Source organism: Bombus vosnesenskii, unplaced genomic scaffold, assembly GCF_011952255.1.
Source record: "Bombus vosnesenskii isolate JDL3184/JDL3185 unplaced genomic scaffold, Bvos_JDL3184-5_v1.1 scf7180000013883, whole genome shotgun sequence".
NCBI classification, from domain to species: Eukaryota; Metazoa; Arthropoda; class Insecta; order Hymenoptera; family Apidae; genus Bombus; species Bombus vosnesenskii.
Window position 1 is genome coordinate 335,714 of NW_022883264.1, and position 15,394 is coordinate 351,107.

A 15,394-nucleotide genomic window follows, 5' to 3' on the forward strand; every position below is an offset into this window, starting at 1 on the left:
GCATCACTTGTCAGTATGTATAGGGAATTCGGTTTTGATGTTATAACGGATGTGTAGATGGAACGTAAATAATGTTTGTTTAGAGAAAGTGATTTGAATCTATACATCATTTCTTTAATAATTACGTATGGATAATGTATAAATATTATGTAATTGTGGATATTTATAATATCATATATGCATATTCAAAGTAACAGAAGAAATATATATATATATATATAGAGAGAGAGAGAGAGAGATTTGACAAAATATTTAAGGGGTTCGTCTATAAGTACCAGGTAGAGCAAGACGAAAATAAAAAAGTAAAAAAGTTGCGTTTGAGTTTCTACGTATTGGTTGTTTACATAACATTATTTTATTACATACGTATATACAAAATTGTGCCTGAGGTCCGGCAAGTTCATTATGCAGACGAAAACGGAGCAATGTTAATTCTGAAGAGGGACGTGCCACGATGACTGCCAGATTGGTCTAGGTGGAGGGATTTTCGAAATACCGAAGTTTATCCTTTGTTTTTTTGAATGGAATTATACACATTTTTATACACCGTTCGATACATCTTTCAACTGCCTACAAAAAAGTATTGAACTATTTTGTCTGACGAGTATGCGAAAATGCTTGGTTTAAGGGATATTTCAATGTTAATTTCACCAAATCGAGTGTACGAAAGACAAGGAAACATAAGCATAAAATCCTTGTCTTATATCTTTCCTTGTTTTTTTCCTTGTATGATCAGTTCTACAAGATTGAAGATAAAATGTCATTTGAATTAATCATCTGTCGACCCTTTTAAAGTGCCTTGGTACTTTTCTGTCGAGAATTGAAAGCTGCATCGGATGGCGTATAAGAAAAATGTGTAGTTCTATTAAAAAAAGAAATGTCACCATGAAATCTCGAAGGTATTGCCACCGAGATAAAATGTTCGCCTTGAAACAATATGAGTTTGATTTGAAACGCTTCCTCGAATGATATACAGGTACACAGGTACGCAGTAATATACAATAGTTTTGGAGATATTTGCGTGGACCGATTAAAACGAGACACCCTGTATAATACATTATGATAGCACTCGTATTACATTCAAATATATTATCGGTTACGAGCGTTAACTTTAGAACATTGGCAGCGTCGATAACCCTTGCACAATTTATCATTGAGAATATTATTGTCATATAAGCTGATAACGCTGTAAATAATTATGCATCAAGCGTTGTCCGTAATGTTATGTTACAATGTAATCTGTAATCATTGGACCGCAGATATTTATACATGCATTTGGAGTTTTATGCGAAAGTACAAGTTGCATAGAATGCAGACGATACGAAAAAATATATGAAATATCCAAGGTATAGGTGCTTTCTATAATACTTGACGTGCGAAACAATTTTTAACAGCAACGTCTTATTCTTTCAATTATATTCTTAAACATAGGAATTTACATAAAAATCTGTAGTCTAGTAATCGCTGTTTGCTGTAGTCACTTGGAGATTGTTAGACACTTTATTAAGATAGAAAGTAATAGTCTCAATAGTTCGAGACGGAAATCGTTCTACTTTTAGAACAGAGAAGAAAATGGAAAAATTATTATCAAATTAAGATTGCTTTCAAATGAGTTATAACGCAAATTTAATGTTGTTACATTTCGTCCGACTGCTTTCGCTATAGAGATAAGTTAATATCAAGAAGTTGCACGGATTTATATAGACCAGTTTACACGAGTTTATATAAGACTACGCGTAAACAGATTTGCCGCAGTCTGTTCACTGAGACGGCGTCGGATAGAAGTTACGCTATAGTTAGCAGTTGCAAAACATGACTTCGAAGAGCGATTCTTTCGATTCTAACTGCATGACATTGACGAGATTCGTACTGTCCGAGCAACGAAAAATAAAAGACGCTACGGGAGATTTAACTCAGCTTCTCAACAGCATACAAACTGCTGTAAAAGCGGTCAGTTCGGTAGTTAGGAAAGCCGGTATTGCCAATATGTGAGTATTTATTACATATACATGTTTATTTGTCAATCATTTTTCCCGGTCTAATATGTTTTTGCATAAATTCATAACGTTACAGTAATACTTTTCCTATATGAACAATAACTAGGGCTTGGATTAGGTGCGTTGGATCATAGAAGAGGGATTCGCAATATCGTTGTACGTAGGAGATCCTCTAGATCGATTAATACAAAGCCCGATATGATCAGTTTGTTTCGTATTGTGGTGGTTGCTTACCTACCACGAGAGAGATTGCTCGAAGCGAGCAGGTCCAGTTTCGATGAAAGCGCGCGAACGCGTCGCATCATGGATCGTGTGAGTCGTTTGACGAATAGTTAAATACGGATTAATAACGACTCTATCCGTTTGCCAGGATATCGTTGATCCAAGTAACGTTCTAGTGTCATGAAGTGGCTATAATTCGAAAACAGTATCGCCATATCGGGCATATCTTTGTATCAACTTTTAGTTTGAACTGTCGTTTTAGTCCGCTGGATCGGCCCCCGCTGTATACTTGCCGCTGTGTCCCGATTCATCCTATTTACACGTATATATCGTCGATACAATGTTGAGAAATCTGAATATCGACGGTGATATTGATCGTTTGATCTTATAGATCGTAGATTCTTAATTTAAAGAAGCGTCCATTCGTCCAGTTGTTCGCTCTTTTCTACGAGTCTCCTTTTCTTACGGTGCATCGAAAATTTCTCCTTGATCATCATCTTCTGATTTGAAATTTTCAAACCTTCTGCAAAACTAATATCCATATTACGAATAGTTGTTACCTAATAGTTAATAATCGTAATCGATCAATAGTTGTAATAATTATTTTATAACGAAACAAAGACGATCGACAAATAATCGATCGTGTTGCGTTTGTTCATTGGCTTTGTTCAAGCTTGAAACTCATGAACGATAAGCGTTATTTGTTGGAATATTCGCATAGCCGCTAGATTCTGATGAGACGCTTTACGCGCCTCATTTACGATTCGTCAAATCGGTCGTTTCATAATGAAATATTATAATTTACGAATTTACACGGTATGTACACGTACGAAATATATAGTCACTCGATTAGTCGATTAGTCGAGTATTTTTAGGAAGAGAAGTTTCACCTAGTCCCGATCTTAATCTTTATACTTTCCTCTTTTTAATGACGCTTTATTCGAACAGGTATGGCATAGCCGGAACTCAAAACGTCCAGGGGGAAGACGTGAAAAAGTTGGATGTATTGAGCAACGAGATGTTCGTGAATATGTTGACATCCTCTTACACAACCTGCGTACTCGTAAGCGAAGAAAATACGAACGCGATCGAAGTGGAAACCGAAGCGAGCGGAAAATATATCGTGTGCTTCGATCCGTTGGATGGATCATCCAATATCGATTGTTTGGTATCGATTGGTTCTATATTCGCAATCTTTAAGAAACCGAACGAATCGAGACCGTCTATGGAGGCGAATGCTCTTCAACCTGGTAAAAATTTGCTCGCCGCTGGATACGCGATCTATGGTTCGGCAACTATGATGGTACTCTCGACTGGCCATGGAGTGAACGGTTTTACCTACGACCCAGCGATCGGAGAATTTATTTTGACGGAAAAAGATCTACGCATACCTCCCAGAGGAAATATCTACTGGTATCTAGCTTTGTTATTATATTTATTTATAATGGCGTTTTACGCATCGTAGCGTATGTAATGCACGACAAGGCTGGTAACGATGATTTTAGCATCAACGAAGGATACGAGACTACCTGGGACACAGCCATCAAGGAATATATACATTCGAAGAAATATCCTGAGAATGGGAAACCATACAGCGCAAGGTATGTGGGCTCTATGGTTGCTGATGTGCACAGGACGATAAAGTATGGAGGAATATTTCTTTATCCAGCAACGAAAACTCATCCTACCGGCAAGGTATACAACAGCCACATTTCTCCTTCGACGTTATTAACATTTGTCTTTATTATATTATATTATAAATACATATACGCATGTGCTGCATATAATCATTTTCGAAACTATTATTCGTAGCTGCGCCTTTTGTACGAATGTATTCCGATGGCGTATTTGGTAAAACAAGCCGGCGGTATGGCAACAAACGGAGAGATTGATATTTTGGAGATCGTGCCCGAGAAGATCCACCAAAGATCCGCGATATTTTTGGGATCACAGGAAGATGTGCAAGAAGTCTTACAGTTTATTAAAAAACACAAAAAATAGTGTACAGCGGGGAAGAGAGTAGTCGAACGAAGAGATAGTTTTCGGAGCTTTTATTGTAAGATATAACTTGCCTACACGTTCTAAGTATACGTATTTTATAAATCAAAATTTGGAGCTGCATTGTCTTATTGGTGCAACGAACGTCGTGTCGTTAGCCGAATTTTGGCTCTGTCATTCGTTGAATGTCCACGTTTACCTGCTTTGAAAAAGCAACGTTGATGTATGTAATTGTTCAGTATCTGTATCCTTCGTTACTCGTGGATCCTGCGGTAGCAGCCTGTGTCCTTGGAGCAGATCCCGCAGCCGGATAAGTTGCCGTCCCCTCGTATCGTACCATTGGCCGATAGCCACCACCGTCGGCAACGTAGTCGACGATTTGTGTTCTACCATCTGGCAATAGCACGTGATAAGTTCCAGTTGCTTCATTGTCCTTTCGTGACTCGTGGTGGCCAAAGTTTAAGCCAGCTACTGCATCCTCCACTTCGTACGAAAATTCGTAATTCGCAGAATCCTGCGAAAACGAAGAAAGATGGTGGTAGGGGGGGGGCGGGGCGGGGGCGGGGCGGGGGCGGGGGAAAGAAAAGTATTTATCCAGACTGTAGATGAAATTATCGTGGTATGCTTTTACGCGACGAGCGTGATAATAATAATTCGATAAGGCAAACACTTTATCGTATTGCGTAAATTTTAGTAGTACGAAATTACGAATGTAAAAATACGAAACTACGAATATCGTTGAGATAAATTAAAGAGAACAAATTTTTTCGTGAAAAGAAGTCGGGCGAAAGAGAAGAAAGGAAACGGTGTTGGTGCTACTTACACCGGCCCATTCGTCCGGATGACCAGCAGCAGGAGCTGGTCGCGCTCCAGTCGCTGTAGGAGGAAGATAGGCAGGTCCTTGAGGTTCGCTCAAAATTCCTACCAACGTCATCGTTAAGAGAAATGCCTATGTAGGGGGAAAAAATGTTTTACGCCTTTCAGCTCTTTGAAATAATTAGCAAAGATAAAACTATCGCGAGTTATTCGTTTAAATATATTTACAGAGACGAATGTGTTTTATTACAACGGGATCGACGTTGTATCTATCATGATTGCAAGACTATGGATTCTATTATTTTATCAGCGATATAGTTGAAAAGAAAAGACGAGAGAGAGAGAGAGAGAGAGAGAGAGAGAGGAAATTCGTAAGGAGAATTATGAATCGCGCAAAGAACAAACCTTCGGAATCATTAGCAACTTGGCACGAGTGCTGCGTGTCTTGGCTGAAATAAAATAGCTTAATGTTACGAAGCCGGTGGATTTTATACCACGTTCGAGGTGCGGGTGCGACGAAACGGAGATGAAATCACGGCGATTTGGGGGAACTTTAATACGAATCCATGCCTATAATTGTAGTTAATAATAAAACCGCATTGGCAATCCGGCTATACAGCGGTAATCGCTAATTTGATGCGCTCGTAACAGTTCCTGAATCGTTCAAATTTTCACCACTCTCGGTATGGAATTATTCAAATTACCTTCTGCTTGCGAAAGATTCTTTAAAATCAGAATTCGTTACATAAATAATATGTTTATCGTTGTAGAAATCGGATCGGAGGCGCAATGCTGCGGTTAAACATGATCGATGAGTTCGGGCTGACGAATTAAAGAAACGAAAGAAAGTTATTCAAGGACTTTTTCTTACACGGTATACTTTTTGTTTACATCTATCGTAGTTTCCTTGTATCTTTTACACGTACGATATAACGTAGGTACAAGCTTTTCACGTTGTGAATACGTATCGTGATATCAAACGCTGTTTATACAATGCGACAGTCTTTTAAGTCCAATACGTATGCACTATACATATAAAAGTGAAAACCTGGTGAGAAACTCGTTCGATTCCCTATCGGGTTATTAATTTAACCTGATGGATCTAATACATACAGGAGCATATAAAACTTGCCGGTTTCTTTAGTCACGTTCGATAATCTTGTGCGCATTCGCGTAAAACCGAGTTAAACGTAATTATATATGTCAATAATAATGATAATAATGATAATGATAATGATAATAATAATAATTATAATAATAATAAAAATAATAATAATAATAATAATGAGATTAATAGTAATGAGAACAATAATAATAATAATAATAATAATAATAATATAATATCGTGGTACTCGGAAGTTTAAACATCTATAATACTGTTGCGTTTCTTTTCGACGTCCGTAGAGTCCAGATCGTTTCCAAGGCTGCCGACTCGTCCTCTGAGACCGATTCCAGTTCCAACCTGGCCCGTAGCCTTCAATTTCTCTTGCATTTGCGCCAGCATGTCCTGCATTCTTCGTATCTGCGAAGGTAAGATTTTAGAAATAATTCTAGGAACCGTTTACAAACGGCAAAGTAGGAAAATGATGGATGCACTTTGTTCAATCACGAAATACGTGATCACTGGCGCAAATATGCAATTGCTTTTATGAAAACGTCTTGGAAACAGCGATCTTTTGCCAGCCGGCATGATCTTTGGAGTTGTTGCGTTACTTTGGGGTTGTTCGAAGAATATCGTCGATAAATAATCGTGGACCAAAAACATGGACGTCGCTAAAGTACGCTAAAACTAGGAAATTCGGTAAAATGCCGGGCTTGAGATTTTCGTATTTTTTACGATTACCGGAAACATATTACATACGACTTGTGTCTTTGCACAAATTAACGTCGTTTTTTATTCAAACAGATACATAATCGTTTATACGGATCTGTTTGTTTTAATCGATATCGTTTGAATCGTAACGATGCCTCTTACCTCTTCGTCTTTCTGCAGGAGTAGCCTGTCGGTATCGGATATACTGTTCTCAAAATGCGGGCCCGAATCTCTTTTCAGCTTACTGTGGACGAGAGAAAATAAAATTATGTGTTTGTTGGCGGAATTGGGCTGTATCGATTACGTTCGATCGATGGCACGTTCGATCAATAAAATTGAAAGAAGAAAGTGAAACGCAGGGTGTCTCGGCTAAATCGGATCAGACCTGAATATCCCGAATGAAAGAATGCCCGCGTTCAAATAGTCTCACATTATCCTGAGAAGCTTTTTCTCATTGGTCCGAGACACCTTGTATACTACGAAGAGACTAGTATGGAAAGACGATGGAGAAACGATGGAAAAAAGATTGGGAAAACGACGAAAGAGAGAAAAAATACGTAAAAGGGAAAAGATATACACGGACGTACGTACATCTAGAGAGAAGTATACCTACTGAAATGCAATACTTATTTACATGCGTAAATACCTCCGTTCCCGGATGGCCTGCTGTGAAATTTGAGAAATGCATTGCGCCCGGAAATTCTCGTAATGCACATCCTGTGTCACGTCTTTCAGATCTTGCATGTGCGTGGATATCAGCATCGTTCTTAGTTTCACGAAATCGCTGTGCTTCGGATTCTCCACTGCGGCCGATCGAAAGTCAAACGTTAATGTCCTGTTTGAACGATTACTCGACGCCACTATCGTCTCGACTATGTTTTTCTGTATTCGTAAATGAGCGCGTTAAAAATGACAATTGTTGCGCCTGCTTGCGAACGAGATCTCTCGAGGCAGAGAAACTGTTGTTAGCGCTTGTCCGAGATGCGAAGTTGGAGAAGTTGAGACTTTTCGCTCGCAAGGTGATGCAGAAATGGCCATTTTTGAAACATCGGCCAGCTTGGAAAATCCGAGATCTAGTTACCTTCTACCACTCCCCAGGGATATTGGCGACCGCGGACCTTTTTGCCCGCGACTTCCAGCACCGTCGAGCTGCCGACCACAGCAAACGGGATGCACGCTTTGAGCTCTTTGTCCTGTTGCTTAAATTCCTCGTCCTCGTCGCTGTCGCAGTCCGGAAATTGATATATCTAGGCGCAAAACGTCTTTTCACGTTGATTGCCTGCTTCTCTTCCCCTGCTCTCTCTCCCTCTCTCTCTCTCTCTCTCTCTCACTCTCTCTCTCTCTCTCTCTCTCGTTCTTTCTCTACTTTAGCATGCAGGTTCGTTAAATAAGAGGAAAATTACAGGAACGACGGATACTACCTGAATCTCGTGCTCTTCGATGTCAGCGAGTATTCGATCCTTCAACATTTTCACCTCGTAGGTCGTTAACGTATCTGCCTTTGCAATTACGGGGACCACGTTTACCTTACGGTGCAATCGTTTCAATACTTCCAGATCGATTTGTCTGAGTCTACGAAGGAGGAAAGGTGGTAGTAAGGGAACAGAGGAGGCGATACAGTGTCGGATATAGATAGATGCTCGGATATACCCGTGTCCATAAGGAGGTATGAAGTATAAACAGCAATGTACTCGATTGTCTTGGATGTTCTTCCTATTTAATCCGCTCTCGTCCGTAAAATATTGTCGAAACTGTTCGTCGATATAGGCTGAGCACGCTTTCCAAGTGTCTTCGCAGTTTACCGCATCGCCAAATCCTGAATACAAATTCGTGGTTTTGTAGCGCTTGTGGAAATTTCGTGACATTTTCCTGGCCAGACAACTCTCGCGTAACACGTTTAAATTAAACTCGCCTATTTCACGTCCTATCGTATCATATCGACGTCATAGTGTGCAAGTTGGACGTTTTTTTATCCGTTCCTTCGACACGTGGCTCTCTTTTCGATGCAATTGGTAACGGAACGTGGCTCTTTGTAACGCAATTAATAATATAACGGAACGATGTATAAATAATTTAGTGGAATGCAGGAGTAATGCGATTATGTAACGACACCTCGTTCAGATAATAATATTGTAGGCGACTGTTAACGTGTGGTGCGAGAGTTAGGCTACGGTTACAATGGATGCGTATTCCGATGAATTGACATTCTGATGAACTCGATACGTCAATGAAATCAAACATATACATAGAGAGAGAGAGAGAGAGAGAGAGAGAGAGATTTTTACGAGTGCACGCGTCGCGGTATTCGGACGTTACGTTGTTTGGAACGCCAGTCAGCCCGAATACGCGTCCACTAAAACCGCGACCTTTGGCAAAACTTTGTTCGACCGTATATAAAGTACTAAATGAAACTATACCAGGTGTGTCGACGATCGTTAAACGTAGCCTGACTCCACGTTCTTCGATGTCCATTGTCTTCTTTTCTATCGTTGTTGTCTTTTCAATGCGTTCTAGAAAGGACTAGTTTTGGCAATGATCGTCGAACGTGCGACTTAGTATGTTTGTACGTATAGTACCAACCAGCGGCATCGAGGATTCGTCGGTCTTTGTAAAGATCACCGAGGAACAGACTGTTTATCAGAGTAGACTTGCCGAGGCCACTTTCTCCTAACACCATCAGGGTGAACTCGAATCCTCTTTTAACCGATTTTCTGTGCACTTGCTCGGGCAACGTCGCGAATCCGATATAGTCCCTGTCTTGATGAATCAGACAAAACGATTAGACGATTAGACGATTAGACGATTAGACGATTAGACGATTAACAATTTGCTCGAGACGTCGTTCGCTTTTGGCTCGTCTCCCGTCTTCTCGTTTTTCATTGTCCTGCTTCTCGTTTTCGTCTCACCCTTGTCCCTTTTTGCAGAGTCTCGTCTCTCGAAAGAAGAAAGAAAGACGAGAGAAAGAGGAAAGAAAGAAGGAAAGAAAGAATGAAAGAAAGAGAGAAGAAAAGACGCTTGCATACGTACCACCGGACATATTAGCAACGCGCGACGGCACTTTGATAAGCGTCGGACAAGAAGCGCCGAATGGGCGATAAAACAGCACTGGAACACTGCACTGGAAACGCGAACGAGGGTAGATCGCCAGCTACTGTTTTGCCCTCAGGATCGCGCTGCGCTGGCGCACTGACGGCCACCGATCAATAACGTGCTCGCTAGTTCAGTTCCTGCTTCGTTTCCTGTCTGCTCTGCTCGCAAGACGCAACAACTGCCTCGCAACGTACACGACGGTACGCCTGTTTTCATACAGACTTTTATTTCGCTACAGCTACGTAAACCTATAAGTTGTCCGCGTTCCTTTCGTTCGCTTGGCAAATCGAACAGAGAAAATACTCGTGCCGTCGATAAACAGCTAAACAGAGCGAATTTCGCTACGGAAGAAAATGTATCTTGTCTCGTTAAAATTGAGAACGCGCGAAGCGTATCGTTTTCCGTTAGTCGACCGTGCAAACTAACCGACGACTAAATACGGACGTACCAGCCTTTAAGCGGAATCGCAAACGAAACGGCAGAAAAAAGCAGTTTATCTTTCCCGTTATTTATCTTATCGATTGTATATCTCGTTTGTTTCGCGCGATTCTGAGAAATCGATTGGAATCGGGGCAGGCAACGAAATGGCGGCTGGAAGTAATGATCGATCGAAGGTTGGTCGAACGTTAACGAAGAGCATCAGAGGATGCAGAGGAGGTTCGAAACGAGATTCGTGGCATGGGCGAGCGATCGTGAATGGTACGCGATCACGACTCGCGTAATTTCCGAGGAGGTCGTCGGGCTAGGATGTTTCTCGAGTTCCGGCGCCACGCCTCGGAGTCAACGTTCCCGTGGAAAAGGCGAGGAAGGAAGGGGCAAAACCCGGTGGCCGAAGGTGGGCGAACGTAGACGAAGATGCTCGTCGTGCGCGACTTTACGAATTGACAGTCCCGACACGTGGACGTCGCTCTTGTAATACTTGGAACACGAGACGAACCCATCCGGCTTATGTACCACGTTGTACCCGGGCCGTACTTGCCTCGCATTCTTCCTTCGCCCCCGGGACCCTGTTATCCACTGTTATCCGCCATCCATCGTCTAAGCTCGATTCCATTTTCTTCTCTCCCTGTATCGCTTACTTAACGGATTACGTTTTTCCTCTATGCTTGTTACACGGTTGGGCAACACCGATTCGTTGAGCGCGTTGAACGCGGCGTCCAGAAGCATTTCGGTGTACATTTCTATCAACGGTTACCGCGGCGAAACCGCAGCGAAGATGCAACGGTTCGTATCTCGGACGTACGCGAAATCGATAGCTGGTCGCTGAATGCTAAAGGTCGCTTTCTTTCCTCGAGACCACCTTCTCGCCAGATACGCCTATTCGTATTTGAAAAGGGCGGATTTCATCTCGATCAATCGGTAGACGAATAAAGAAAAATTGACCCGCTGAATGAAATAAATATAACGGTGTACAAGTACTATTTTCGTAGCCGGCGTACGTAAAAGATCCGTGCGATTTCATCAACAGTTGCATAGCGTTTCTCCCAAGTTTCCTAATATTCGATATTCCACGTGTATATTACGAAGGAAACACGTGGATAGAGCAGCGTATCCGTTACGATCCGATCCGATCCGATCCGATCCGATCCGATCCGTTACGTAACCGATGATACGGATACGAACGTGTGCCGAACCAACGATCTCTAACGTCGGACATTGCAAAGATCGTCGAAGGATGCGAAGAGAGCTAGAAAGATGAGAGAAAGCGAATCCGACTGTCTCTCGGGTGTTGCGTCAACGTAATTGCAGCAGCGGTTAAGAGAGTCTCTTGTGAACTCGTCCGCGCGCGCGCGCGTTGCATCAGCATCGCGGATGCTGCAAATCGAAAATTATGCAGCGGCCATATCGCTGAACGATACGAATCGATCCTCTTTCTAGAGCGTTTTTCCAAATGAAAACGAAAGCGATACGTAGGACGGCGGCAGGCAACGAGGAAACACAGGGGAAGGTAGACGATCGAGTTTCCATCAAATCGGTAAACGGTTTGTTCCAGATAGTTGCGAGCAATGGCGTTTATATATTATGATACGATACTAGATACGATAGGAATAGTAATAGCGCGTATCGGAATCAGTTACTAATGCATATGTATAACGTGTCCAAAAGTTTCCGGCCACTCGTGTTTCTCGATTTATACGAAGTCTCTGTTAAGCTCTAAGCGTTATATTTGAATGTCAACGTATCGGAATACTAATGGCAAGGAATTGGATTTTTCGAATTCGTTGTTTGAACTCGTCGCGTGTTTATCGTCGGATCGGACGTAGATACGCGAGCTTAAAATGCTGGAAATGACGAATCGACGCGATAGAAAGTCATTCGGTCGATAACGATTTCGGTGAACAACGCGTAACACGGTGAATAACGCCGATAACTTCACGCCGATTGATGTAATAATCTTCCGTAGGAAGGTGGTGTGGTACAATCAAAACGAAAGGGATTGAGGTACAAGAATTTACAACGGATTACTTCAACCGATCGTTGTAGATTAACAAAGCGTTTTTGGTCACCGAAAGCCATTGCATACGAGAGAATTCTCTTTCGTCGTCAGTAACCATTATTCGTGATGGAATTTTGTTTTTGGTTGCTCGGCCCACCGACGGAACGATCAACTGCAGCGGATATACCCGCTCTCCCCGCTTAAGGAAAGTTGTACGCAACAAACGAATAGAGGACCCGCGTTTGGCGTGCTTTGTCTGCGTACCGATTATCGGTAACCGTTGATAAAAATTTGCGATAGCGGCCGGAAGTAACAAAAAAGAAAAAAAAAAGAAAAGAAAAGAAAAAAATCGGTTAAGCTAGCGTCTGTAAGGCTAGGAGGGTAGCTACGGAGTAAAAGAGAAGCGAGTGTTACATAAACGATCGTATCTCGGCGTTTCACATCGACCTTTAGGGCCGAAACGCGGATCGCGAATCACGGATCACGAGTCGCGCGAGGATTCACGAAGCGGAGGAATCACGAGTAAAGAGAGTCGCGTTAGCGATGCAACGGCACGACGTTCTCCGACTTTCCTCGTTGTTCCTCGACAAGAGGCGTGTGCGCTATCTGGAATACCAATGTTACATAGACAGGACTTAACGTATCGTATTCTGCATAGCATTGTCTCGTTTCGACGAGTTCTTTGATCGCGCAACAGCGCTCGATTCGGCGGAAGCCGTTCGAAAACTTTGCCAGTTCCACGAAGGAAACTTTCTGTCCTGGAGGCGCTGCCGCGAACGCGACAGTAGTCGACCGAACGGTCTCGGCGCAACCCGTGGCTTTATATAATAAAAGAACCAGCCTCGCGTTCGCAGCCGTGTCGCGAATTACCGACACGCGAATTCTATCCTTACGCAACCATCGTACACGGTATTATTCTAGGTTAAATAATATTATGTCACGAGGAAAGCGTGCTTACTGTAATCGAACACGCGTAACGCGCTGCCTTCCATGAGATTCAACGAGTTTCCTTTCTCTCTCTCTCTCTCTCTCTCTCTTTAAATATCTCCTTCGTCATCCGTGCATCTTTATCACCGTGACGAACCGATTGGTCTTGATTTTAGGTCCAATGCGAACGAGCGTCTTTAGAAAAGACGGGGACGGAGCTGAAACTCGAGGTGGCACTCGTAGCGCGGACGATATCCTTCGAAAGCGACTCGACTTTATACGCCAAAGAAGTAGCGCGCTATAGCGAAAGAAAGGAAGAGATAAGCGAGGATGGCACAACTCCCTCGCTTCTGCGGCTGGTGCAATCGAGTTCTTTCGCATTGAGTAACGTCTGACGTAACTGCAGAACTGGAGAACGTGGAACCGGTTCGTCCGAATTTTGTCAAAATCACGACGATGTAAAAAGTCGAAGATAGAACGATACGACGGACCTATTTTCGGCTTTGCGTCCGATTATCGTGCGTAAGAGACCCTCTAGACTCTCCACGATCGACGTACGATACGCGTCGTTTAGCCGAAAACGCTCAAATATCTGGAAAAATACGAACGACACGGACAAATTTTTCCGATAGATAGCTCCGTATGGTATTTATTGTCCGTTTGACCAGGCGATGCCCTTGACCTTGATCCTAAGCGAAAGGTAAAGGCGACTATCGTTAGGATTTTTAAACGGATATCACGGTTTCTGAACGTTATGAAAATACAACAAACTCTTATCTCGCGCGTGCCGCCTGCATCAAGGTGACCCGATCTACACCACGCGTTGCTGTTATTGCTTTCCAACGTTCCGAAAACGATCGGTCCACCGATTCGGCAGAGTGGCTTTCTTTCGTTCGTTTCTGTTACATCGCCCGGCTTCTTTTCCTACTGGTTGCTCCAAGTAGAGCGATCCTACTCTCGTGCATGATTTTACGCGTACGCGTACGTACATCTCGATACTTACGACGTCCATATTTTTCAAGAAGGACGCTCGACCAGGACGCGTTGCAACGTCTCCGTTTCGCTCGTACCGCACAGTTTACATCGTCGTTGGTAAAACACGTAATACCCTTGACGCTTATCGTCCATGCAACTTTACGCGATAGTCTTAATCGGGCCAGGGTTCTTTCGTAGGTAAGAGGTACACCGGAGCCCAAGTATCTTGTTATATGGATATCGTTGTTCGAGTTCGTAACCTGCCCTTATCCCGTTTCACGCTTCGTTCGTTGTGTATTTTAATTGCGTATTTCGTCGATCGCGACCGCTAACGACCGTAAGAGATAGTTGACGCGACCTTGAATAAAAAAATAAAGAAGCAACAAAGAGGAAAACATCGATCGTTCCTTTAGATTTCGTGGATCGGACGTCTGCGTTGCGGAGGAATGCTAACGGCCGCGTGTACGCACACCTTTTCCGGGACAGCGCGAAGCGGTAAGCCCTTTGGGAATAATTCTTCCGCGTACACGAGGCCGTGGAAAACAAAACCCGATCACGTAGGTGCGCGCATGGGCGTGAGTATGCTCGCGACAACGTGTCCCGTTTTTGAAATCGCCCCTACGTGATCGAGGTAGATCCGCTTGAATTTCTCAGGAGGCAAGCGATTAGCAATCGGCCGTACGGAGACTCTGCCAAAGATTACCAACGAGTTACGGCCCGATATTCTTGTCTGTTTTTTAAATTTTACGTTGGATTCGGTCACCAACCGAATGCTAATTCGCCCCAACTTACATAACCAACACACGCGTAGCTGCGAAAGCTAATCAAATTTCATGGTTCTACGCTCGTTCCTCTCCTCCTCCTGCTGTTATTCTTATCGAAAGAATATACGACGAGTCGGAGCTTGGAACACGAAATGAAAAGTCGTTCGATCGATTTAGTCGATTCGTTCGACCTGTGCTTCCAAATATCGTTAAAATACCCGAGAACGGCCATTCGGTCCCTCGTCGTTCTACGTTCTAGTATCGTTTATAGTATCGTTAGTTTGTAGCTTAACGTTACGGTTTGTATTCGTCTCTATTCGCGATTGAATCATTTAGTCGCTATTATAACGTTGGA

General features: G+C 42.8%; 3 protein-coding genes across 7 annotated transcripts; 1 reads left to right on the forward strand and 2 right to left on the reverse strand.

Annotated features, from left to right (window-relative positions):
* Positions 1-1,704: 1,704 nt before the first annotated feature.
* On the forward strand, positions 1,705-4,328 carry LOC117239089 (fructose-1,6-bisphosphatase 1). Its single transcript, XM_033504379.1, has 4 exons — positions 1,705-1,988; positions 3,168-3,632; positions 3,725-3,914; positions 4,032-4,328. The coding sequence occupies exons 1-4, from the start codon at positions 1,813-1,815 to the stop codon at positions 4,218-4,220; spliced, it is 1,020 nt and encodes a 339-aa protein (XP_033360270.1). The 5' UTR covers positions 1,705-1,812; the 3' UTR covers positions 4,221-4,328.
* A 24-nt stretch (positions 4,329-4,352) lies between these two features.
* LOC117239092 (pro-resilin-like) lies at positions 4,353-6,277 on the reverse strand. The gene is made up of 3 exons (XM_033504384.1): positions 5,439-6,277; positions 5,041-5,166; positions 4,353-4,731 (listed from the first exon to the last, which is right to left on the reverse strand). Exons 1-3 carry the CDS (start codon positions 5,448-5,450, stop codon positions 4,453-4,455), a joined length of 417 nt encoding a protein of 138 aa, XP_033360275.1. The 5' UTR covers positions 5,451-6,277; the 3' UTR covers positions 4,353-4,452.
* Positions 6,278-6,351: 74 nt separating this feature from the next.
* Positions 6,352-10,108, reverse strand: LOC117239088 (septin-2). 5 transcript variants are annotated; one of them, XM_033504374.1, is made up of 9 exons: positions 9,874-10,108; positions 9,427-9,603; positions 9,264-9,356; positions 8,497-8,662; positions 8,268-8,418; positions 7,928-8,093; positions 7,481-7,649; positions 7,009-7,090; positions 6,352-6,555 (listed from the first exon to the last, which is right to left on the reverse strand). In XM_033504374.1, the coding sequence occupies exons 1-9, from the start codon at positions 9,881-9,883 to the stop codon at positions 6,394-6,396; spliced, it is 1,176 nt and encodes a 391-aa protein (XP_033360265.1). In that variant the 5' UTR covers positions 9,884-10,108; the 3' UTR covers positions 6,352-6,393. The 5 variants fall into 5 exon arrangements, with proteins under 5 accessions (XP_033360265.1, XP_033360268.1, XP_033360266.1 ...); XM_033504377.1 differs by having other exon boundaries at positions 9,427-9,599; positions 9,874-10,107; XM_033504375.1 differs by having other exon boundaries at positions 7,493-7,649; positions 9,874-10,106.
* Between the last annotated feature and the right edge of the window lie 5,286 nt (positions 10,109-15,394).

Coding starts and splice junctions, on each gene's coding strand:
- LOC117239089 (XM_033504379.1), top strand. CDS start 1,813: ATGACTTCGAAGAGCGATTCTTTCGATTCTAACTGCATGACATTGACG. Junction 1,989..3,167: donor AAAGCCGGTATTGCCAATAT/GTGAGTATTTAT, acceptor TTATTCGAACAG/GTATGGCATAGCCGGAACTC. Junction 3,633..3,724: donor CCCAGAGGAAATATCTACTG/GTATCTAGCTTT, acceptor CGATGATTTTAG/CATCAACGAAGGATACGAGA.
- LOC117239092 (XM_033504384.1), bottom strand. Junction 4,732..5,040: donor ATCCGGACGAATGGGCCGGT/GTAAGTAGCACC, acceptor TCGTTTTCGCAG/GATTCTGCGAATTACGAATT.
- LOC117239088 (XM_033504374.1), bottom strand. Junction 8,663..9,263: donor AACGATCGTCGACACACCTG/GTATAGTTTCAT, acceptor ATTTGTATTCAG/GATTTGGCGATGCGGTAAAC. Junction 8,419..8,496: donor ATACCTCCTTATGGACACGG/GTATATCCGAGC, acceptor CCTCCTTCGTAG/ACTCAGACAAATCGATCTGG.